At 42.5% G+C, this 25,199-nt stretch overlaps 1 protein-coding gene across 3 annotated transcripts in view; it reads left to right on the forward strand.

Moving 5' to 3' along the window:
• LOC113023063 (calcium-dependent secretion activator 1) overlaps nt 1-25,199 on the forward strand; it is a 359,245-nt gene that overhangs the window by 74,172 nt on the left and 259,874 nt on the right. For all 3 annotated transcript variants that reach the window (XM_080301445.1, XM_080301446.1, XM_026169137.2), the window contains exon 3: nt 8,272-8,604. In XM_080301445.1, coding sequence (XP_080157571.1) covers nt 8,272-8,604 — 333 coding nt within the window. The remainder of the gene's footprint in view (nt 1-8,271; nt 8,605-25,199) is intronic.

The following is a 25,199-nucleotide window of genomic DNA, read 5'->3' on the forward strand; positions in this document are numbered from 1 at the left end:
AAGGATGTTTGGCATGCAGATTGCTATTGCCCTGTGGGATACAGGCTGCCCTGTATATCTGTCAAAGCCCCATTATAGCCACTGTAATGGTTGCTTCACTCGCCGCCGCAACATTTTCCCCACAGTCACTTGAATATATACTTGCCATTAAAGCACAGGAAGTCTCTAGATCCTTGTGAGGTGGATCAGTGAATCAGGAGGTAGAGCAGGTAACCTACTGCTTGGAAGGTTGGTGGCTTGATCCTCGTCTGTCCCAGTCTGCATGCCGAGGTTCTAAGAAGGATTGCAAGAGTTGCTACTCCACCTGTGTGGTTTAAGGATTTTGGTAAGGTGTTGAGTGATTAGTGAGATACTTGGTTACAAGTTGAACAGCCACAAGGAGTAACACCCTCCATGGAGAAGGAGACTTGAGGCCAAAATCAAGGTGGATCAATCATGGAGATGCAGAAAGGTGCAATAAAAAGTAAGCAAGCTGTCCACACCTGAGCCCTTGGAAAAACAAAACACATAGCTTTGGGCAGCGCGCTTGAAGAGGCACAGCAGAGAGATAGAAGGCAGATTAAACCAGCTGTTCTCCACAAAATCAGCATCTTGTTGATTTCAGTTGTGTACATCCACAAAGAGTAGCAGGTCAGCTGATCACAGCCTGTAAATTAAAAAATCTACTGGAACTCTCAACAGAAATTATTGTGTAATTTTTCTCCATGCTGAGCTATTACAACTGATTTTAGTGTTCACCCACTGGCTGAATCCCACTTTAACCTCTGCCTCTAAACAGAAAAAAGAGTAGGGACAAGTCACCCTCAGGCAACAGAAAATAGAGCTTCTTCAAAAACTTACCTGATTCATGCTGAGTAACCTTATTACAATTAAAGTTAGGAATACAAACTACTAATACTATTTTATTATTGCATTAATAGGGCACAAGGTTCAGTTCAGCTATGCATGAAGATAGATGGTCTTTAAGGAGCTACTTTTACTTTCTGACTCTGAGCACATTTCAGAGCTGGTACTTTTTAACTTTTACTTCAGTAAAGAAGTTAATCAGTAACTTTTACTGGAGTATTTTTTAACACTAGTATCTCTACTTCTACTTAAGTACTTTTTTTAAGTTAAGTACTTTTGCCACCTTTGCCAGTGCTGAGAGGACACATTTCCAAGAGCAAACACACTTGTTCTGTGCTGAGAGTGGTCGCGATGCAGAGTTTGGGGTCATCCTGTGATCTCGTAAGAACTACCTGCACTGCTTTAGTAACTGGAACACAAGTGAAGAGAATTGTAACATCAAATGAGACCATTGTTTAATCTGCCTCCATAATAACATCTCTCACCTTCTCAACAAAATCCAGCGTGTTGTGGATGTTGTGTTTTCAGTTGCCTACCACAAGTCAAGTAAGCAATCTACATAAAAAAGGGAAATACCATCTCTGAATCGAGGAGGTGACTTAAGGGTATATCTTTCACAATCTTACAATCCTGTGATTGCAGCCATTCCCCAACTCTCTTTGAATGATGCTCATGGTCATTCATTAAGCATTACAAGCGTATCATTCATTAATGTAGGGGAAACCTGCATTCAGCCGAGACTGAAGAAGTCACTTGGATAAGTGACAAAGCGTTTTTCCCACTGAAAACACTATATCCGGATGAACAGAATCACCTTTTTTAGATTAGCACTGTGAGGAAATCAACATACACACAGAAAGGGGAAGCATCAAAGCAAGAGTGAGTGAGCATAAGCTAACATTAATGGTGTGATCTAACTAGCTACCAAGCATAAATACACTGATCAGTGTGCTGCCCTGACATTGGTGTTAGCTGACATTGGTGTTAGCTGGGATATTTGACGTATATTCAGTCCACATCAACAGTGTCTCCTCACTCAGTTTGTCCCACTGTTGGCAGTAAAAGAGGACTGTTTGTTCATCTCTGAGCCCTCACTTTGAACTACACCACTGTCACTCAGGGACATCAGTACATCACTTTAAATCACACTAAACCAAAATCTAGCTCAGCACCTTCATGCTGATTTACATGCTGCGAATTAAAGGTTGCGGCTCTTAGTATATTTGTGAAAATATCAGTGTCCACATTTTTGAATATTTTGTTCCTCAAATGTAAATTTCAAAAACAAGTGTGTTTAAAAAAATTTAAGTGAAAATTTGAAAATACAAGTACATTTTTTTCTACACATCCTTACTTTTTATTCTACTAGCTCTCACATTTTGCAACATATATACCTGCATACATTTTAGCTGTCATAGTCTATGTTAGCTAACTAGGTATCTAGCCTAAATAATCTTATTATTTCTAACCTTTGTTTTTCAATTCTAACTGGGCTATTTGACTGACGTTCAAGGCAGAGTTTCCTCACCCCATCCACCTCCTCCAGCTTATCCAGGGAACACTGAGGCGTTCTAGACCAGGAGAGTGATGTAATCTCTTCATTTTTACATTCAGCTCGCTCTTTACTTTGATAGACTGGATGTGGCCCCATTTCGTCTGTGAATCTCTTGCTCCTTTCTCCCCTCACTCATGACTAAGACCCCAACATATCTAAACTCCTCCATTTGGAGCGACTCAACTCATCTCTGGAGTTGAGTGGGCATTCCACCCTTTTCCAGCTGATGACCATGGCCTGGACACTCAAGTGCGAACAACTCAAGAGTGAACTGGAGGCCACCAATTGATGAAGCCAAGAGAACCACATTTTCTGTAAAAAGCAGAAATGAAATAGGTAGGCTGACGACTGTGTAGAGTGTGTAGTCACCCTATAGTTGGAGCACACCCTCTAGTTCCCCTTCCTACTGATGGGAACAACCATCCCAGTCTGCCAATACAAAGGCACCAGAGGTCCATGCAATGTTGTAGAGATATGTCATCCAAGCGTACAACATCCAGAGGCAAACCTCGTCCACCACAGACTATGTCATCAAGCAGTTGCTTAACTACCTCAGTGACCTCACACCTAGTAAGTTGTCCCCCTTGTCCCCAAACTCTTCCTCTACAGAAGGCATGTCATTGGGATTAAGGAGCACCTGAAAATATTCTTTCCACCACTCAACTATATCCTCAGCTGAGGTCACCAGTACCTCACTCCTACTATCCTACTATACACCTTGTGAGTAGAGCACCACTTTCCGCTACAGAGTTGCCCGATTGGTTTGACAGATTCACTTTAAGGCAAACCAAAAGTATTGTTCCAAAAGTCATGTCTTCTATGATGTGTTTCTTATGTTGGTTATCAATAACTGCTGTAATACTATTGTCACAGCGAGTGGGATGAGCCGTTTGGGGGAAAAATAAAGGAGGATCCAAATGCAGACACCCACTGATATGTGAAGGTGGTTTATTGAAAATATAAAGCATGGGGTGAACAATGACAGAACGGAACAAAAGCTAAACTATACTGGGGAAAAAACTAAACTACAAAACTGCAAACCTGAACATGAAGGAAAGTAGATGAGGGTAGATGATGGTTGATAGCAGGGAAAACACACAGTAGATACACAGTAGATTCACAGACGGACCAGCGACTACAACATAAGAAGACACGACTTAAATACACACAGAAGAACACGGGGAGATTACACACAGGTGGGGAACACAGCTGGAAGAGATTGACAAGACGAGACAAGGGAGGCAAAACTGAATACACTCACATAAGACACGGACTTTCACAATAAAACAGGAAACAAGAAACCATTACACAAAGACGCAGACTAGACACAGAACTAAACCTACACTAAACATGAGACACAACCTAAGAACTAATCTCTTAACAAGCATAACTGAACATAGATTAATAATAATAACAAAAACCAACAAAGCTCCACAGGAGAATGACAAAAGAATCCATAATGCAAAAATCACACAAAAACCTGAGAACTTAAACTACTGGGTCAAAAATGACCCAGAACTGTGACAACTATTCAGTGAAAAACAAATGCTTTCTGTAACAATATCGCTTTTCCGATAGTGGGATGGAAAAACATCCTTTTAACAGGAAGGAACCTCTGGCAGAACCAGGTTCTGCTGCGGCAGTTATCTGCTGCAACCAGCTGGGGGGGAGGGGAATGAAGCAAAGACATATATTTAAACTTGGTCTTTGTATATGAATGAAAGGCAGCAGGTAAAATGAGGAGCAGCTCTATGCAAACTGAACAGGGATAGCATATGAAGGTAACACATGAACAAGAGAGAAAGCATTTATAGAGCTCATTCTTTTACAGCTGAGAGGACAAATTTGGCCCAAGGTGGGATCGTGAAATGAGGCCAACAATCAATAGAATTTAAAGGTAAGCACCACCTGTTAAATCAAAGTGTGCATATTGGATGAATTCTAAATTATCTGTTCGCTGAGTTAACCATCTTCACTGTTAAATTGGCTCAGTAGTGTTGAAACATTAGAACAAGAGATTTTTGCTAAGAACTGCAGGTTGATGTTTAAGTTTGCTGCAAAGTTGTCTTCACGTGTTGCCGTGGAAGTATAATAAATTTTACAATAGGCCAGCAGGCGTTGGACGTCGGCCGCAGGTACGGTGTTAAAGTTACCAATTTGATTCTAGTACGAGAGTTGGACTCTTAAGAGCGCGAAGTGCAGCTTTGGCAAACCACCTCTCTTGGACGCAAGAGTGGATCCGATGGAACTGGGTGCCAGGTCGGTAATTCCTCGGGATTAGTTTCGCGCTGATTGGAAAGCAGAAGTTGGACTTCAGGGGGAGAGTTTGGACGACAGGGTTGGACCCGGGCATTGATTAGAGCTGGTTGTTTCAGTCCCCAGTGATGCTTTTAAATTTATCTGTGGTTAAAAGTTGTGAACCCCTCTTAAATTAATGACGTGGGCATAGGAGGTTGGACCCGGGCGTAGGACGCCAAGAAACCCACGAGGGACCCACGGTGCTTCTGCTTGAGTGCAATTGTGTTGATTGTGTTTGTGTAATTGGCTGTTTGTTTATTGTGCATGGTTGCAAGTCTAAAGCGGTTAGTATATACTTGTGTGAAGCTGTTCAGTTTGTGTGCGTGGCTGAGGGTGCATTCGTTTTATATTAAAAGTGAGTAGAATTACAGAGGGCACAGTATATAGTGTGTGAACATTGTAACAAGAGTTTGATTAGGGTGAAGAAACTCAGGAAATGCAGTGATGTGAAGAGTGTGTGTGCATGAAAAACGCTGTGTGTGTGTGTGTCTGTGACAGGAAGTGAAAATGTCTGCATGCAGTCTGAAAGGAAATTGCCTGATGTGTGTGTAACGAGTGAGAGAGAGACGTTTTAAAATGTAGATAGAAGACTTAGAGAATGAAAGTGTTAATAAGTAGTGATGAAAATGATATTAAACAAATGTCTTAGTGTGTTAATACTAATGTACTTGGCTCAATCTCCTCCATGAGTACAGCGGCAGAATGATAGATTAACATAACTGGAACGACAAACGGGCTGAAAATTTCACAGCTTCATCCTGTGCTTATCTTGAGAAGAAGCTTCAAGGACGGTCAAACTCTCACTGAAGACTAAAGGCAGCTCCAGAGCAACCGAGTCGACTTCAAGAATCAACAACAGAGAACAGACAGCAACAATGACCTAAAACTCTGGAGGGTCCAGAAGCATGTACAAATACCATGGTGAAGGGAGGCATGCGTTCTTAATCCCAAGCTGGGAGTTTACAGGTGACATCATTGTGTGGATGGACTTGATGGGACTGTCTGAGTTTCACATTTGCCATGCTGGGAGTTAACCGGCAAAATAAGAGACTGAAAAAAAGAAGAGAGAACGAACAGAGAAGAAGAAACAGCTCATTGGGCGTATCATTGCTGCAGATCTCAGGGAGCAGGAAGCAACTGTGAGAAGAGAAGACGAGGGCTTGGATGAGAGATGAAGGCTGGTGTTGTTAAAGTGAGAGCATATGAAAATTGGGTTGAAAATTGAGGCTGACTGGTTGAGAAAGTGTCCAGACCCTTGTAACAGAAAGGTAAATAAAATAAAGATATAAAGAAATAAACTAATAATTACATAAATGAATAGAAAACATACATACACAAATAGAAACATATGAAATTATTTTTGGAGAGAATCAGGAGCTGGGAGAGAAAGTTTGCATCCACAGCTCCACGCCAATATGCATGCATTAATCTGAATACAAATCCATACATGCAATGAAGATCAGCTTACACTCATGAATGCTAATATATCACATAAATGCTAAATAGTGTAGATTTAACAGACACTTGCTATCAGATGCTGAGGTTATCCATCGCTGAGAAATAGCTCTGCAAGTTGGACGAACACAGGTTGACTTTTGTGAAAAGGAAAACAGACTGTTATGACCAACCAGTGATCAAACAATAAATTTAGTTTTAAAATAGTAAATTGTGAGAGGTCTTTTGCTGATTGAGCAACACCGGTGACTACTGTATGAAGAAATTTTAATTTTGCGGTAATATTTTTAATATGCATTTCTGTTGTTTGGCCAAGTGGGAGAGCTATGAGTCAATATGCAAATTAGTTGAGTGTTCTTAGATTAGGGAAAGATGATTTGGTTTCACATGTGAACAGAGTACAAGAGAGGGTTGAATGAGTGGAGACATAGAAAATAGTTCCTGTTTTGGGTGCATGAGTGAAGCTTGTACTGAGAGAAATATATATCTGACTGTGTGAGAAGAATTGCTTGGTAAAATACATGATAGCATGGTACAGGAAAATTAAATAAAGTTGTTCGGTCTGTGACTAAAAGGATAGTAGGCAAGTGGTAGGTGAGGGAATGACAGTTGATAGATGGCTCATGAGCAAGCTGGTTGATAAGTATGGTGAAGAACAAATCAGGCTAGAAAGTTTTAAAGTTTGAAATCCATCCACAATTACCAACTGTAGTCATTGTGAAGCAACAACTGCGTTGTAGTCAAAAAGCCACCACATAGATGTGAGCTAATCAATGTCTAAAATGATTATATAAAGTAATACCTGTTTTTCTTGTGCTTTAGCAAGTTCAGTGAGGGTGGAAGATGAAATTTCTTGAAAGCCCCAAAAATTACTGAAATAAAGACATAAAAGACCAAGACAGGTCCTGGAAATGTGCAAATAAAGTGTGTCTGTGAAATCTGGTGTGGAAATTCTTCCTTTTAAATGCACCTGGGAAACAGAGATGCACACATAATCAACGTAGTGTTTTTTTGTTATAAAAATGGGCAAGTCAGCATGCAGGTAAACAACATTTGTCAGAGTTAAAGGTTATTACAATCCCTAAGTAAGTAGGGAATGGTTCAGTGTCCTCCTTTACTGCCAGCACTGGGGAAAACTGAATAAGCGCTGCTTCCATGTAGATTGAATGTCTGTCAAATATCCAAGCCAAAACTACGGTCACAGCAGCATGTGGAATGCTAGATATCTAGTTAGCCGAACATATGTATAGTTGGCTAATCTCATCTAATGGACCAAAATAGAGCTTTGACACAAACACATTGTGGTGTATGTGCAAGGTGGTGAGAGAGAGAAAGAGTCTGCCTCATGTTCTAATTGGTTCTTTTTTTAAATTTTTTTTTACATATTGTCATATTTTATTCTACAAATTTTCTCACCAAGTTCTTGCAAGCTCTTTTGTAACATATTTGTTTTTATACAGACCTGCAAGCTCTTGACTCTATAAGACCTTTGAAGGTCTGGAATTAAGTCAAAACTCAATTCTTTATAGATAAATAACCTAATTCTAAAATGACATATTAAAGAGTCCACATGTTGTGCAGATTTGTACTTAAGTCACTGTTTTGTTAGGTTTAGGCAAAAAATGTCATCCTTTGCAATAAAAAAAGAAAAAAATCCTATCATGTAATTATAATAATAATAATGGATTGCATTTATATAGCACTTTTCAGGGCCCTCAAAGCGCTGTACAATTTCACTATTCATTCACTCTCACATTCACACACTGGTGGAGGCAGCTACAGTTGTAGCCACAGCTGCCCTGGAGCAGACTGACAGAGGCGAGGCTGCCATATCGCGCCATCGGCCCCTCTGGCCAACACCAGTAGGCGGTAGGTGAAGTGTCTTGCCCAAGGACACAACGACCGAGACTGTCCAAGCCGGGGCTCGAACCGGCAACCTTCCGATTACAAGACAAACTGCCAACTCTTTGAGCCACGATCGCCCCCGTTCTATTATGTTAATTATTATTTAATTAACATAGAAGTCCCTGTGTGTATCAAGAGTTGATGTTAAAGTTGTGCTCTTGTAAAACCTACTTTAAAACAAACTGATCTAATGGTTTGCAAATTCATTGCAGGTGTTCCTGAAAAGTGACCGTGTGTCCCGGATGGTGCAGAGTGGCGGCTGCTCAGCTAGTGACTCTCGGGAGGTTTTTAAGAAGCACATAGAGAAACGTGTGCGCAGCTTACCTGAAATTGATGGGCTAAGCAAAGAAACAGTGCTGAGCTCCTGGATTGCTAAATTTGACACCATCTACCGAGGTGAAGAGGACCCCAGGAAACACCAGCAGCGTGTAACAACCAGTGCTGCCTCTGAACTCATCCTTAGCAAGGACCAACTATATGAGATGTTCCAGCAGATCCTGGGTATCAAGAAGTTTGAGCACCAGCTCCTTTATAATGCCTGTCAGGTCAGTAAATTAACAGATTTTGGGAAAATATAAGTTTGCTGTTGTCTATAAGTTAACTTCCACCTGTTTAGACCTTACTGTTGAATGTGGAACGTTAGTTGGTGAGGGTGGCCATGCCAGAAAAAGAATTGAAAACCTTTGTTCTTGAGATCTGGAAACAGAAGTACTGATTTTGAAACAATTAGATCATATAAGGTCACGAGAACTAAGGTTGTTGAGTAGTTCAGTCAAAAGATACTTGCTTAAACAGTGCCTTGGAACTTCTGGTAACTTGTGACTTAATGCAAATAACTCCACAAAAAAGTAAGCCAGAAGAAGCTGTCTTTCTTTCTCTGGGAATTTAATATTGGCAGCTGTAATGACAAGACAAAAGCAATACATGATCAGTGAAGGCAGACAGGCATCATCACAGTCATCAGTTTTTTTAAGAAACATGTTTTTTTCACGTTTCCTATAGCTTTAGTTTAGACAACCAAGAGAGCTTGTACTAAAGTCCCGTTTCCATTAGTAGATACTCAGATCGACTAACCACAGATTGCCACAACTTGACTCGGATCAAGTGGTTTTCCATTACAAAAAAGTAACAGTCATAGCATCATTGTCGCTGTCATTGCTTCCATACAGAGATGATCCAATATTAAAATGATAGTTATTGCATCCCTGCCATCACATGCATGTGAACTTGAGTGACATCTCATTCTTAATCTATAGGATGTAATATGCCCCCTCTCTGGGGCTGGGGTTGGTTGATGATCTGGTTATTGAGTTGCTGCTGGCTGCCCCAGAGAGTGGAAGGATATGTGTCTCTTTGTGCAGTTGTGAGTGTGTGTGTGTTGTCTGCGTGGGACTAGGCCTGGGTGTGGGTCTTCCTGAGCCTTAGTCCCTCTTTGACATTGTTATTGAGGGTGAAATAATTGCCCTCCCCACTGCTCCACACTGGTTGTTGTTCCCCCTGGGACTTGGGCACTTGAGCCCCTTTATCCATTAGTACCTACTCTGATCGACTCACTGTGGATCGCCACAACTCAACTTGGATCGCCTGGTTCTCCATTACAATCCAGTACTATCTTATGTTCATGGTTGTCCTCAAAGCAACGCTGATGAGCGTCCCATGACATAATTAGTACAGTAGCTTGCAAAAGTATTCGGCCCCCTTGAACTTTTCCACATTTTGTCACATTACAGCCACAAACATGAATCAACTTGATTGGAATTCCAGGTGAAAGACCAACACAAAGTGGTGCACACGTGAGAAGTGGAACGAAAATCAGACATGATTCCAAACATTTTTTACAAGTAAATAACTGAAAAGTGGGGTGTGCGTAATTATTCAGCCCCCTTTGGTCTGAGTGCAGTCAGTTGCACATAGACATTGCCTGATGAGTGCTAATGACTAAATAGAGTGCACCTGTGTGTAATCTAATGTCAGTACAAATACAGCTGCTCTGTGACGGCCTCAGAGGTTGTCTAAGAGAATACTGGGAGCAACAACAAAATTATTGAAAAATTTAAAGCGGGCTTAGGCTACAAAAAGATTTCCCAAGCCTTGAACATCCCACGGACCCCTGCTCAAGCCATCATTCAGAAATGGAAGGAGTATGGCACAACTGTAAACCTACCAAGACAAGGCCGTCCACCTAAACTCACAGGCCGAACAAGGAGAGCGCTGATCAGAAATGCAGCCAAGAGGCCCATGGTGACTCTGGACGAGCTGCAGAGATCTACAGCTCAGGTGGGGGAATCTGTCCACAGGACAACTATTAGTCGTGCACTGCACAAAGTTGGCCTTTATGGAAGAGTGGCAAGAAGAAAGCCATTGTTAACAGAAAACCAGAAGAAGTCCCGTTTGCAGTTTGCCACAAGCCATGTGGGGACACAGCAAACATGTGGAAGAAGGTGCTCTGGTCAGATGAGACCAACATGCAAAACGCTCTGTGTGGAAAACTAACACTGCACATCACTCTGAACCATCCCCACTGTCAGATATGGTGGTGGCAGCATCATGCTCTGGGGGGGCTTCTCTTCAGCAGGGACAGGGAAGCTGGTCAGAGTTGATGGGAAAATGGATGGAGCCAAATACAGGGCAATCTTGGAAGAAAACCTCTTGGAGTCTGCAAAAGACTTGAGACTGGGGCGGAGGTTCACCTTCCAGCAGGACAACGACCCTAAACACAAAGCCAGGGCAGCAATGGAAAGGTTTAAAACAAAACATATCCATGTGTTAGAACGGCCCAGTCAAAGTCCAGATCTAAATCCAATCCAGAATCTGTGGCAAGATCTGAAAACTGCTGTTCACAAATGCTGCCCATCTAATCTGACTGAGCTGGAGATGTTTTGCAAAGAAGAATGGGCAAAGATTTCAGTCTGTAGATGTGCAAAGCTGATAGAGACAGACCCTAAAAGACTGGCAGCTGGAATTGACTCAGGGGGCTGAATAATTACACACACCCCACTTTGCAGTTATTTATTTGTAAAAAAAATGTTTGGAATCACGTCTGATTTTTGTTCCACTTCTCACGTGTGCACCACTTTGTGTTGGTCTTTCACCTGGAATTCCTTTTGTTTTTGGTTTTTTTGTGTCCCGTCTAGCACTGTAGCAATCAGAATTATTGTCTGAAGGCCAAGAAAAATGCCCAACAGATTTACTTTCCCAAGTGGGCCTTTTGCTATACTGGTCCACTTGATTGTCATAGTTTATTTGATCTTTATTAGTTATTTTTATTCTAAGTTATTGTAATCAGGCCAGACTGGAGTCGGGGACGGGAAAGAAAAACAAGAAGAAAAGTTCAGAAGAAAGTTAACAGAAGGAGAGGGAAAGAAAAAGGAGAAAAGAGATAGAGAGAAAAGACAATGAAAATCTGCTTTATTGCTTTTTTTTGCTTTTCCCCCCCTCTTTTCCTGGATCATCTGTTGAGAAAAAAGAAAACAAGCAGAAGAAGACTAGAGCAATAGAATAAACAACATCATGATGATCTATGGGAATATAACAGTAAATACTAAATGTTAAACATTATTGTGCAGCACATAAGATCGACAGCGCACAGTGTGCTTTAAGGTAGGAGCCAAAAAGGGTGTAATTTGTGTGTGTGAGCACCCGTGTGTACATGGGCGATCGTGGCTCAAGTGTTGGGAGTTTGCCTTGTAATCGGAAGGTGTCCTTGGGCAAGACACTTCACCCGTTGCCTACTGGTGTTGGCCAGAGGGGCCGATGGCGCGATATGGCAGCCTCGCCTCTGTCAGTGCGCCCCAGGGTGGCTGTGGCTACAATGTAGCTGCCATCACCAGTGTGTGAATGTGTGCGTGAATGGGTGGATGACTGGATATGTAAAGCGCTTTGGGCTCCTTAGGGACTAGTAAAGCACTATATAAATACAGGCCATTTACCTGTGAGCATGAATGTTTTTAAAAGGTTCCTACATGTAATGATCTGCTAGAGGGTGTGGGGAGCCACAGCCCTGTCCACCAGGTTTCACGTGGAATTCAAATAAAAGTTATTCATGTTTGTGGCTGTAATGTGACAAAATGTGGAAAAGTTCAAGGGGGCCGAATACTTTTGCAAGCCACTATATGTGACATGAAGGCTACAAGAAAGGTTGATGTCAAAGTGACGATATATCTGGTGCTCGATCTGTGGCTTTTCATCAGACTTGGAGACCACGGTGTTGTTGTTTTTTTGTAGCCAGTTCCTTCATTTCAAAAACGGTGGTTTTAATTTTCTTAAATGAGAGGCTCACATGACTCATCGAGTAATACCACTGACCAGCCAATCGGTGGCATGCAGTCTGACGATGTCCCATTTTATTACCTACTCAGATCGTGTGGAACCCTGGCCGAGCAGATACTACCACAGTACCTTTTACCAGGTACTAAAACCTAATGGAAAACCCCTAAAACTGTGGCAAACAATGCCGAGTCGATCTGAGTAGGTATTAATAGAGTAGACGATGGCACAGCCACATCAGGACATCCAGACACCTTCCTGACCGCTCCGGACTATGCAACTTTTTAGCTTTTTACTTGTTTATTACGTTGTTATACATTCCAGGAACTTCTAGTTTTATAGTTTATGACAGCAGATCCCTTCTCAACATCGGTAACAAGTTTGCACATGTAATTTTGGACACTTTTAAATCCCACCCATCCTGGCCGACCGAGATACTACGCAACGCGGCCAACAACAATGGACAGGACGTTCACCCGAGGCGCAGAACAAAGAAAACGCGCTGGCGTTTGGAACAGACTGAGACAGCAGGTGCACCGTGCACCACTGTCTCTGTTGAGTGTAGTTGGAGAACAAACTACACTCAACAAAAATATAAACGCAACACCTTTGTTACTGCTCCCATTCCCCATGGGATGGACGTAGAGACCTAAAATTCATTCCAGATACACAATATAACCATCCCTCCCAAACAGTGGTCACAAATCAGTCCAAATGTGTGGTAGTGGGCACATCTGCTATATTGAGATAATCCATCCCACCTCACAGGTGTGCCACATCAGGATGCTGATCTGACATCATGAGTAGTGCACAGGTGTACCTCAGACTGCCCACAACAAAAGGCCACCCTGGAATGTGCAGTTTTGTCTCACAGCAAAATGCCACAGATGCCACAAGCAATGAGGGAGCGTGCAATTGGCATGCTGACAGCAGGAATGTCAACCAGATCTGTCGCCCGTGCATTGAATGTTCATTTCTCAACCATAAGCCGTCTCCACAGGCGTTTCAGAGAATATGGCAGCACATCCAACCGGCCTCACAACCGCAGACCTCGTGTAACCACACCAGCCCAGGACCTCCACATCCAGCAGGTTCACCTCCAAGATCGTCTGAGACCAGCCACCCAGACAGCTGCTGGAACAATTGGTTTGCACAACCAAACAATTTCTGCACAAACTGTCAGAAACCGTCTCAGGGACGCTCAACTGCATGCCCGTCGTCCTCATCGGGGTCTTGACCTGACTCCAGCTCGTCGCCGTAACAGACTTGTGTGGGCAAATGCTCACATTCGATGGCGTCTGGCACGTTGGAGAGGTGTGCGCTTCACGGATGAATCATGGTTCACATTGTTCAGGGCAGATGGCAGCTGAGAATGTCCCAGTTCTTGCATGGCCAGCATACTCACCGGACATGTCACCCATTGAGCATGTTCGGGATGTGCTTGACCGGCGTATACGACAGCGTGTACCAGTTCCCACGAATATCCAACAACCTCGCACAGCCATTGAAGTGGAGTGGACCAACATTCCACAGGCCACAATTGACAATCTGATAGACTCCATGCGACGATGTGTTGCACTGCATGAGGCAAATGGTGGTCACACCAGATACTGACTGGTTCTGGGTCCCCAGACCCCCAATAGCGCAAAAAACTGCACATTCCAGGGTGGCCTTTTGTTGTGGGCAGTCTGAGGTACACCTGTGCACTACTCATGATGTCAGATCAGCATCCTGATGTGGCACACCTGTGAGGTGGGATGGATTATCTCAATATGGCGGATGTGCCCACTACCACACATTTGGACTGATTTGTGACCACTGTTTGGGAGGGATGGTTATATTGTGTATCTGGAATGAATTTTAGGTCTCTACGTCCATCCCATGGGGAATGGGAGCAGTAACAAAGGTGTTGCGTTTATATTTTTGTTGAGTGTAGATGATCTGAGGGCAAGAGTCACCTTCCAACGTGACATGAGGGACTGCAACATTCTGTCCTTCACAGAGACATGGCTGACCCCCACCATGCCGGACCAGGCCAAAACTCCATCGGATTCATTCTTCATGCTCCGCACGGACAGAATGGTGGAGTCGAACAAAACAAAAGGTGGAGGAGTGTGTTTCTTGTTAAACAGAAAGTGATGTGACCCCAAGAGCATTTCTACTCTCTCCACCGGCTGCTCGCCACTTCTGGAATACCTGAGCATTAAGTGTTGCCCTTTCTAACTGCACAGTGAGTTCACCTCGGTAATAGCTACAGTGGTCAACATCCCACCCCAAGCGGACACAGCTGGTCGGCCCAATCAGAAGCTACGCTACAGGACGCGCTCAACGACGTAGACTAAGACAGTAAGCTTTGTAAACCGTTCCCAAACCAGAAACCGTGGGTGGGCAGATCGATCTGTGCTGCAGTGAACGCCAGGACCACCACCTACAACACGGGTCTCACCACTGGCGATATGAGCACCCACAAACCGGCCTCATACGGCGTGCGGCGCGCGGTGAGGGATGCCAAACGCCTGTATCAGGAGCGAGTGGAGTCTCACTTCAGCCGGGGCGACACACGGAGAATGTGGCACAGACTACGCACAATCACGGATTACAAAGCCAGGGACAATGCGCCGACCAACGCCCACTCTGCATTCTCCAACGAGCTGAACCAGTTCTACGCCCGTTTTGAGGTTAGCCAGGTGGCTAATTCTAACGACTGACACATATAGCTTTGCAAAAACTGCATAAAAAGCACTTGCAGCAAGAAAAACATAATATTCCAGAAACACAGTTTGCCGAGCCGATCAGCTGTTTGTAACACTTCCTACGTCCATCAGCGTGAACTATCGCATGTCTTCCATGTCCTGCCCGAAACTGGAAGTGACGTCATTTTGCGGATATGTAGTTTTTTATCATCAGGGCCTCATGAGCCTATACTGGTGTTTTTAAAATTTCTGTTTGACTTTATGACTTTCTGTGTCGTTTCTGGGATGCTTCGGACTCATATTGCACTGCTGGAAATATTTTATTTTGATGCATATGCTGTTTTTTTTGCAAATTTGCATCATAATATTTATTTTAGTTTTTCCTGCAGTATATAAAAATTGGTGAATTTCAAAAACAAAACTATGAAGACACTTAAAATAAATTTCCTGTGGTGGGAAACTATTTTGTGCAACCTTTTTGTATTTACAGTTTTGAGGGATAAGCCTCTTAAATTTCTCTAACTAGAAATATATGTTAAAAAACAAAAACGATTTTCATTTTTTTTGTAGTTTATTGCACTTTTTTTTGCAATATATGTAATTACTATGCACTTAATGCAGACATATTATTAAAATTTGGGCGATAATGGTTGTATTGATGTATATCAACTTGAAATGCTCCCAGAAATGGCTCCACAGCATGTAAAAATATAATATAAGCTCTGGCGGACTTGGTTCTATGGTAGGTCTTAAAGGGTTAAAGACCTTTTATGACTCTGTGGTGGCATCTGTCACTTTTTACAGTGTTGTATGTTGGAGCAGCGATTTATCGGCAGCTGAGAGGAAGAGGCTGGATAAACTCATCAGGAAGGCCAGCTCTGTTCTGGGATGCACCCTGGACCCAGTGCAGGTGGTGGGAGACAGAAGGACTCTGGCCAAAATAACATCTCTGATGGACAGAGTCTCCCACCCCATGCATGTAAATTTTGCTGAACTGCAGAGCTCCTTCAGTGTCAGACTGCTGCATCCTCGATGCATGAAGGAGTGTTTCCACAGGTCCTTCATCCTTGCAGCTGTCAGACTGTACAATCAAAACTGCTCCCAACAAACATAGATGTTTACATCTGCGCTGTAACTGCAATAATTTAATCAACCGATTCGCACTACAACCTGAGTTTGCCTCTTACCTGTAGTTAATTTTATTTAATTTAAATTCAAATTCAAATTCAAATTCAAATTTTATTTGTCACGTACACAGTCATACACAGTACGATATGTAGTGAAATGCTTGGACAACTGCTCGTGACCTAAAGAAAACAAAAAAGGAAAAGGCTATGAATAAGAGGAAATAATTATGAAGAATTAAAAAGGGTAAATTTAACTAGGAAGGAATAAAATATAAATTAAGGTTAAAAATGAAATAACTGTACAACACAAATTAGAATGAAGGGTAAATTTAACTGGGAGAATAAGATAAAATATATAAATTAAAGTTGAAAATAAAATAACTGTACAACAAAATACACAATATAGAACTATATAAGAATGTATGAAGAAATATAAATAAATATATACACAATAACAGCAGCTGTACAAGTATTAACTGGAAATGAAGAATATAATGTCCAGTGTTGTGCAATCCACATTATGTCTTGTGCAGTGCAAATATGCTTAAAGTGATTTAAGTGATGAAGTGAAACAATGTCCAGAATGTCCAGTGTGTGTGTAAGAACTGTATGTGTGGGTCAGTACTGTGTGGTGGTGTGATTGAGAGACCGTATCGCCTGCGGGAAGAAGCTCCTCCTCAGTCTCTCTGTGTTGGTCTTCAGGGAGCGGAATCGCTTTCCTGACCTCAACAGAGAGAACAGTCTGTTGTTGGGATGGCTGAGGTCCTTCACGATCTTCCTGGCCTTGGTCCAGCACCGCCTGCTGTAGATTGAGTGCAGGTCAGGGAGCTCGGAGCGGATGGTGCGCTCAGCTGACCGCACAACCCTCTGTAGAGCTCGTCTGTCCTGCATGGTGCTGTTCCCGAACCAGGTTAAGATGTTTCCCGTCAGGATGCTCTCTATGGTGCACGAGTAAAAGTTCCTGAGCACCTTGGAGGGCAGTTGGAAGTTTCTCAAGCGTCTGAGGTGGTAGAGACGCTGACGGGCCTTTTTCACCACGGTGTTGATGTGACAGGACCATGACAGGTCCTGCGTGATGTGAACTCCAAGGTATTTGAAGCTGTCCACTCTCTCCACTGGGCACTCGTTGATGACGGGGGTCTGGTAGTTCCTCTCCTGCTTAGTGCTGAAGTCCACTATCAGCTCCTTTGTCTTACTGACGTTTAGAAGGAGGTTGTTCCTCTGGCACCAGTTCTCCAGATTCCTAATCTCCTTCAGGTAGGCCGTCTCGTTGTTATCAGAGATCAGGCCCACCACGACGGTGTCATCAGCAAACTTGATGATGGTGGTGGAGCTGGTAGTGGCCACACAGTCATATGTGTACAGAGAGTACAGCAGGGGGCTCAGAACGCACCCCTGGGGGGCTCCAGTGCTGAGAGTGGTGGAGGCTGAGACATGTCCGCCCATCCTTACTGCCTGTGGTCTGCCAGTTAGGAAGTTGGAGATCCACTGACACATAGATGAGCTGAGTCCCAGATGCTCCAGCTTGGTGGTGAGTGTGGAGGGAATTATGGTATTAAATGCAGAGCTGTAGTCTATGAAGCGCATTTTAACATAATTCCCCCTTCTAGTGTCCAAGTGAGTGAGTGATGTGTGGAGGAGATGAGAGATGGCATCGTCTGTGGAACGATTTGGACGGTAAGCGAACTGTAGTGGGTCCAGTGTGTCTGGTAGTGAAGAAATGATGAAGTCTCTGACCAGGCGTTCAAAGCACTTCATCACTACTGAGGTGAGGGCTACAGGGCGATAGTCATTGAGAGAAGCAGGGTGGGGTTTCTTCGGGACAGGAACAATGATGCACTCTTTGAAGCATGTGGGGATCACCGACTGAGATAAAGAGATGTTGAATATCTCAGTGAACACAGGAGCTAGCTGGTATGCGCAGTCTCTTAGGATACAACCTGGGATGCCATCTGGTCCTGCTGCTTTCCTGGTGTTCACTCTCTTGAAGGCTCTCCTTACTTCATGCTCGGAGATGACGAGCACGTTTCCGGTGCTGGCAGTATCTTCCTGTCTGCAGCCGTTAGCGCCGCTAGCACTAGCATTGTTGGAGTCCTTAGCTACAGCCTCGAAGCGAGCATAGAAAGTGTTCAGCTCGTCTGCCAGAGTCACGGCCGCGTTCGTCATACCGATTGTTGGTGCTTTATAGTCCGTTATTGTCCTTAGTCCCCGCCACAGACTCCTAGAGTCACTCTGTTGGAGTTGTGACTCTAGTTTCCTCCCGTAGCGCTGCTTCGCCTCTTTCACCGCCCTCCGCACGTTATATGATGCGGCTTTGTACGGGTCCATGTCCCCCGTCGTGAGTCCCGTGTTGTAGGCAGCGGTGCGGGATCTCAGAGCGTCACGGATGGTTTTATCCACCCATGGCTTCTGGTTGGGAAACGTTGTGATAGTCTTTGTCTCCACGGTATCATCCGCTAGTTTCCCACTAATTAATAACTGTACAGTACTCTGTTTCTAGTAACCATTGTCCTTAATGTAAATATGTAAGAAGAAAAGAAAATGTGTATGTTTCTGTCCTGTGTACTGTTTGTTTGTATATGTGTCTTTCTGGCTGCTGTTACAACCAAATTTCCCCTTGTGGGACAATTAAAGGATTATTCTATTCTATTCTAAAAAAATACTTCAGTAAAGTTTGAAATACTGATTCAAAAGTAAGAAAATTACAGGCTGTGAAAAATGTAAGGTTTTGGAGGATGTTTTTATTTTCATGCAAAGCTACCCGAACCTTGTGCTATATTAACATAATGATAAAATATTTTCAGCAGATAGGAATACAAACTTTTAAAAAATTCTAATTATACTCTAATTATACTCAGCCTGAATCTGAAGGGGAAAAAAAAATCTATTTTCTGTTGCCTACACAGAGAGTCTTACTTTGCTTCTAAATGGGAAAATGTATACAGTCAGGGGTTAAAGTGGGATTCAGCCATTGGGGGAACCCAAAAAATCGTTGTAGTGGCTCAGTGTGGGGTAGATTTTCTTAGTGTACAGGCTGTGATCAGCTGACCTGCTGCTCTTTGTGGATGTACACAACTTAAATCAACCAGATGTGAGCAGATGTTTCTGTTTTTCTAGGTGGTATAAAGTTGGTATGAAGGTGGAATTCAGTCGTTGGATTTAAGCAGCATCATCAGCTAAAAGTCACATGAATCTCTGCTGCACTTGATGTAATATAACTCTGACCATGAAACTACAGCCAATGTGGAGCAGTCACACACTGTTCTTTACAGCAAAATAGCCTATTTATCTGGCAGGGTAGCTCTTCATGCAGTATTTACAGAGCAGTTAGTGTACCTCAGATTGTTTTGCAACAGGTTTCACAACATGAAAAAAAACAATGTCACACGTACACACCTAATATTTGAAATAAAAACTTGAATGTAAGCTTTAAATCTGCACATTATGGAACACCACTGAGCAGTCTTTACCTTTAAATCTAAGCTCTCTTCTTCCTCTCCTGTCCTGTCTTTCTTATCTTTCTACATCTCTGAGTAAAGTTATTTCTCACTCTTTTACGTCCCTGTGAAATACAGAAGCTGTACCTTTGGGTACCAATACCGCTGACTTTGGCACACATCTTCTCTTTTTATGTGACATTCTCTGGTGATTATCCTTCCTCATGTGTTAACTTTCTGTTATCATCACTTACAGTGGGGCAAAAAAGTATTTAGTCAGCCACCGATTGTGCAAGTTCCCCCACTCAAAATGATGACAGAGGTCAGTAATTTGCACCAGAGGTACACTTCAACTGTGAGAGACAGAATGTGAAAAAAAAATCCATGAATTCACATGGTAGGATTTGTAAAGAATTTATTCGTAAATCAGGGTGGAAAATAAGTATTTAGTCACCTCAAACAAGGAAAATCTCTGGCTCTCACAGACCTGTAACGTCTTCTGTAAGAAGCTTTTCTGTCCCCCACTCGTTACCTGTATGAATGGCACCTGTTTGAACTCATCATCTGTATAAAAGACACCTGTCCACAGCCTCAAACAGTCAGACTCCAAACTCCGCCATGGCCAAGACCAAAGAGCTTTCGAAGGACACCAGGAAAAGTATTGTAGACCTGCACCAGACTGGGAAGAGTGAATCTACAATAGGCAAGCAGCTTGGTGTGAAAAAATCAACTGTGGGAGCAATCATCAGAAAATGGAAGACATACAAGACCACTGATAATCTCCCTCGATCTGGGGCTCCACGTAAGATCTCATCCCGTGGGGTCAAAATGATCATGAGAACGGTGAGCAAAGATCCCAGAACCACACGGGGGGACCTGGTGAATGACCTGCAGAGAGCTGGGACCAAAGTAACAAAGGTCACCATCAGTAACACACTACAACGGCAGGGAATCAAATCCCGCAGTGCCAGACGTGTTCCGCTGCTGAAGCCAGTGCATGTCCAGGCCCGTCTGAAGTTTGCCAGAGAGCACATGGATGATACAGCAGAGGATTGGGAGAATGTCATGTGGTCAGATGAAACCAAAGTAGAACTTTTTGGTATAAACTCAACTCGTCGTGTTTGGAGGAAGAAGAATACTGAGTTGCATCCCAAGAACACCATACCTACTGTGAAGCATGGGGGTGGAAACATCATGCTATGGGGCTGTTTTTCTGCCAAGGGGACAGGACGACTGATCCGTGTTAAGGACAGAATGAATGGGGCCATGTATCGTGAGATTTTGAGCCAAAACCTCCTTCCATCAGTGAGAACTTTGAAGATGAAACGAGGCTGGGTCTTCCAACATGACAATGATCCAAAACACACCGCCCGGGCAACAAAGGAGTGGCTCCGTAAGAAGCATTTGAAAGTCCTGGAGTGGCCTAGCCAGTCTCCAGACCTCAACCCCATAGAAAATCTGTGGCGGGAGTTGAAAGTCCGTGTTGCTCGGCGACAGCCCCAAAACATCACTGCTCTCGAGAAGATCTGCATGGAGGAATGGGCCAAAATACCAGCTACTGTGTGTGCAAACCTGGTAAAGACCTATAGTAAACGTTTGACCTCTGTTATTGCCAACAAAGGTTATGTTACAAAGTATTGAGTTGTATTTTTGTTATTGACCAAATACTTATTTTCCACCCTGATTTACCAATAAATTCTTTACAAATCCTACCATGTGGATTCATGGATTTTTTTTTCACATTCTGTCTCTCACAGTTGAAGTGTACCTCTGGTGCAAATTACTGACCTCTGTCATCATTTTAGGTGGGGGTACTTGCACAATCGGTGGCTGACTAAATACTTTTTTGCCCCACTGTATGTTAATGGGTCGATTTTGACCCATGTATTAAATCAGCTATAAAATACACTAAATCAAAATGAAATCAAATCAATTTAATTCATGTAGCACTTTTACAAACAACAACTGTTGACCAAAGTACTGTACAATAGAATAATCAGATAAAATTTTAAATGAAAGCAAAATCAAGGAAATAATAAGAATAAAATAATGACAGACTCATAGAGACTTAAAAGTTAAGGATTAAAAATGGGTCTTTGGACGAGTTTTAAAAGTATCCAGAGTTGGAGAAGTCCTGGTATATATAACACACACGTGGCATTCTTTCTACAATAGAAATCAAATATTCTCCCATATCTGTTGCAGATGTTCCCATAAATGTGGACCTTGTAGGCCGCTTTGCTTTCACTCTTCTGTCCAGTTCATCCCAAACCAGCTCGATGGGGTTTAAGTCTGGAGACACTGCTGAACACGCCGTGTTTTCAAGCTCACCTTCTTGTTCTTTTTTCCTGAGGTAGTTCTGGCATAGATTGGACTTATGTTTTGGGTCATTATCTTGCTGTAGGATGAACCCCTGACCAACTAAGCATGATGTTACAGAATGCTGTGGTTTTGGTTCAGGGTGCCTCTCACTATGTACAAGTCACCAACCCTGGATCCAGCAAACAGGCCCGGACCATCACACTTCCTCCTCCACGCTTGACAATTAATGCCACACATTGTGGAACCATCCTTTCACCTACTCAACAGAGATCCTGCATGATGAACCAAAGATTTCAGATATTGATTCATCAGTCCATAACACCTTCTTCCAGTCTGCAGTAGTCCAATGGAGGTGTTTCATGGCCCAGGCAAACCTTTGTCTTATTCTGACATCTTACAATAGCTTTCTTCCTGGCACTCATCATGTCAAACCTGCAGCTCAAAATCTTCTCTTCACAGCTGAAAATGAGACTTGCTTACTATGACCACTATTAAGCTGTGCTTGAAGCTGTTGTCCTGTGAGCTGTCTGTTAACTCTCTGATTCAACTGTGGCTTTGGGTCTCTGAGAGTTTTCCAAAGTTTCTGAGTGGCTTTTGCTATACTGATCCATTTAATTGAGAACATTTATTCGATCGGTTTAAACTACGTTTCAGAGCAGTGTTCTGAAACATCTGCACTTTGGGAGCTCAACACAGCGTCAAAATGTCTGTTTTGACCTTCCCATCTCCACCCAAGACACATATATGAAGAATGTATCAATGGATAATAACTACCTTCCATCACCCATATGGAATCTGTCCTCTGTTATTACCTGGGAACCACTGTGACTACATTATGTTGCACATTTTTAATCTCCTTACTCCCCCTGGTACTCAAATTTCCCTTGCTCCAGACCCATAGTCCCACTATTGACTGGGCTAACAATAAGGTTACTTCTTGGAGTTTGCACTATCATCAGTATTGTTTACCCCGCGACTGGGTGATGAATGAGAAAATGGCTTTTAAAGCCACCTTGGTCACTTTGAGTACCCACTGATGCTTTTGGCCTCACAAATGCCCTAGCCGTGTTCCAGTCCACAGTAAATGACATCCTCAGAGAGGTTTCCTCAATATCTTTTTCAACCAGACAGGACAAAATTTGGTAGACAGAAAGTGGAGGTCATATGTGGAGAAACAGATCAGACACAGATCCCCCTCAGGTTAGTTTGTATTAAATAAAAACTGTTTCTGCAGCAGATTATGACCATTTCAGTTTTTAAATATTTTTTCTAAAATTTCCAAGACACTAATTATAATAATAACAATAACAATGATAACAAAAAATCTATTATTTTTTCCATTATTGGATAAAAATGCATAAAGGCAGAAAACTGCTTTAATCTTCCCAGCTCCCAGTGATCGAATGTCAGCAGTAACTGACAGATGACAGCCTTCATTTCTCTAAAAGAAACAGCTGCCAACCACTAAAAGAAAAGTGCCTGGCAGTGTTTTTTGTTACAGAAAGAGAGTTAACTTCAACTCTGAGTCAGTTACTGGTAGTGATGGGAATTCCGGCTCTTTTTAGAGAGCTAGGGGTTTTTTTTGGCTCGGCTCTCTAAAAAGAGCCGGCTCTTTCTGCTCCCAAGCAGCTCTTCAGGTTTTTTTGTTGCTTTAATAAATTTATTATCAACAACAATATAAAATAGGATTCAGTGCATGAATAAACTTCCTGAATCCTCAACAGAATTTTTTTGGAAATCAAGTGCAATGATTTTGTCCAGTTCTTCATCAGTTGAGTTCTGTCTTGCTTGGATCAAAGACTTCTGCTAAAACTGTCTCATAAAGCTCTGGGTTGGTTTATGTGCTTGTGGTGGTATACTGCATGATGCTGTAGATACTGCAGCAGAAGCAGCAGCAACAGTTACAGTAGACACACTGGCACCTTCATTAATATCACACTCAACTGACTGTGTTTTATCTTCCCATTCCCAACCGGCTCTATTTGATATCCTTTTCTTACAGACTCTACACGCTGCCTTTACATTGTCAATAAAATTGAGATGGTTCCAGATTTTGCTTCTTTTCTTGGTGTCACTCATTTTCATTACTATACCTTTCTAATGTGTTGATGTTGTCTCTTGCTGTTGCCCCTGGCTCTTTCCCTTTCTCCCTCCTGCTCTGTTTGTGTGCTACTGCTGCTGCGAGTGTACCTACCGCCCCTCCCCTCTCTGCTCATCACAAACACAAGGCTCACATGCAGTGTGAAGTGAAAAAAAAAGCGAGAGAGAGAGGGTGAGAGAAAGAAAAAAAAAAGAAACACTTCAAAGAGCTGTTTCATTTGCGACCGACACATCACTAGTTACCGGGGTAACAGTCTGTGTTCTGATTACATTTAATCTTAAAATTTCTTCACAGATTGAGATTTAGTCATTAAATGCAAACAACATTTCTGTAAATGGCTTGGTTCTTATATATCATTTTTCTACTACGAGCAACGTGGTTTGTATTCCTCATTCACCCATTCATACAAGCGGTTTTTTTCTGTCCTTAAGTGGTTTCCATCAAACACTCACATGCATTCAGTCAGCACTGGCAGGTGCTCTGCTATTTATTTATGTGTTACCATGTTGAATCATAGTACCAGGGCTCCGCTAATGATAATCCTTTCTTACTCTGTGCACACACAAACACACTTTGTTGAGTGAACAAACTCAAGATTCAAGATTCAAGTTTACTGTCGTGTAACTGTCGTTACTGTGTAACAAATGGTTACACAGAGCAATGAAATGAAATCTCAGAAGTTACTGAAGTAAGTCTGTGAGTTTCCTGTTCCTGAACAGCGGATCGGTTGTTGATCTCAGATTTAATCAACTCGGAGTTTAATGTTACGTTTTTTCCACGTGCTTCCTCGAATAGAGCATAGAGGTGTTTGTTGAAAATAAATCTGCCAACAGTCAGTCTGTTACTCTAGTGACTGACTCTGAGTTTCTGATCCATAAAGACGGTTAACATCAACTCTAAGTTTCTCTCATCTCAGGGTTAACAACTTCAGAGTTTTTAGCTAAATCTGTTTCCTGGAATAAGGCGCACTTAAGAGGAAACAACAACACAACCCCCTAAAAAGGTTTTGCAACTGATGACTGTTGTGAAAAAATAAGCATTAGAGCTTTGGAACTGATTTTCTGAGATTTTGAAAAAAATTAAAAAACATTTTTTGCAAATGGGTACGGCAAAAGCAGTCTTTACACCACCATTATATATAAACAAACAACCTTTGTCTGCACAATTGTTTTCTTCTGTGAAGTTTCTTTACAC

The sequence above is a fragment of the Astatotilapia calliptera genome, chromosome 5, assembly GCF_964374335.1.
Source record: "Astatotilapia calliptera chromosome 5, fAstCal68.1, whole genome shotgun sequence".
Taxonomy (NCBI): domain Eukaryota; kingdom Metazoa; phylum Chordata; class Actinopteri; order Cichliformes; family Cichlidae; genus Astatotilapia; species Astatotilapia calliptera.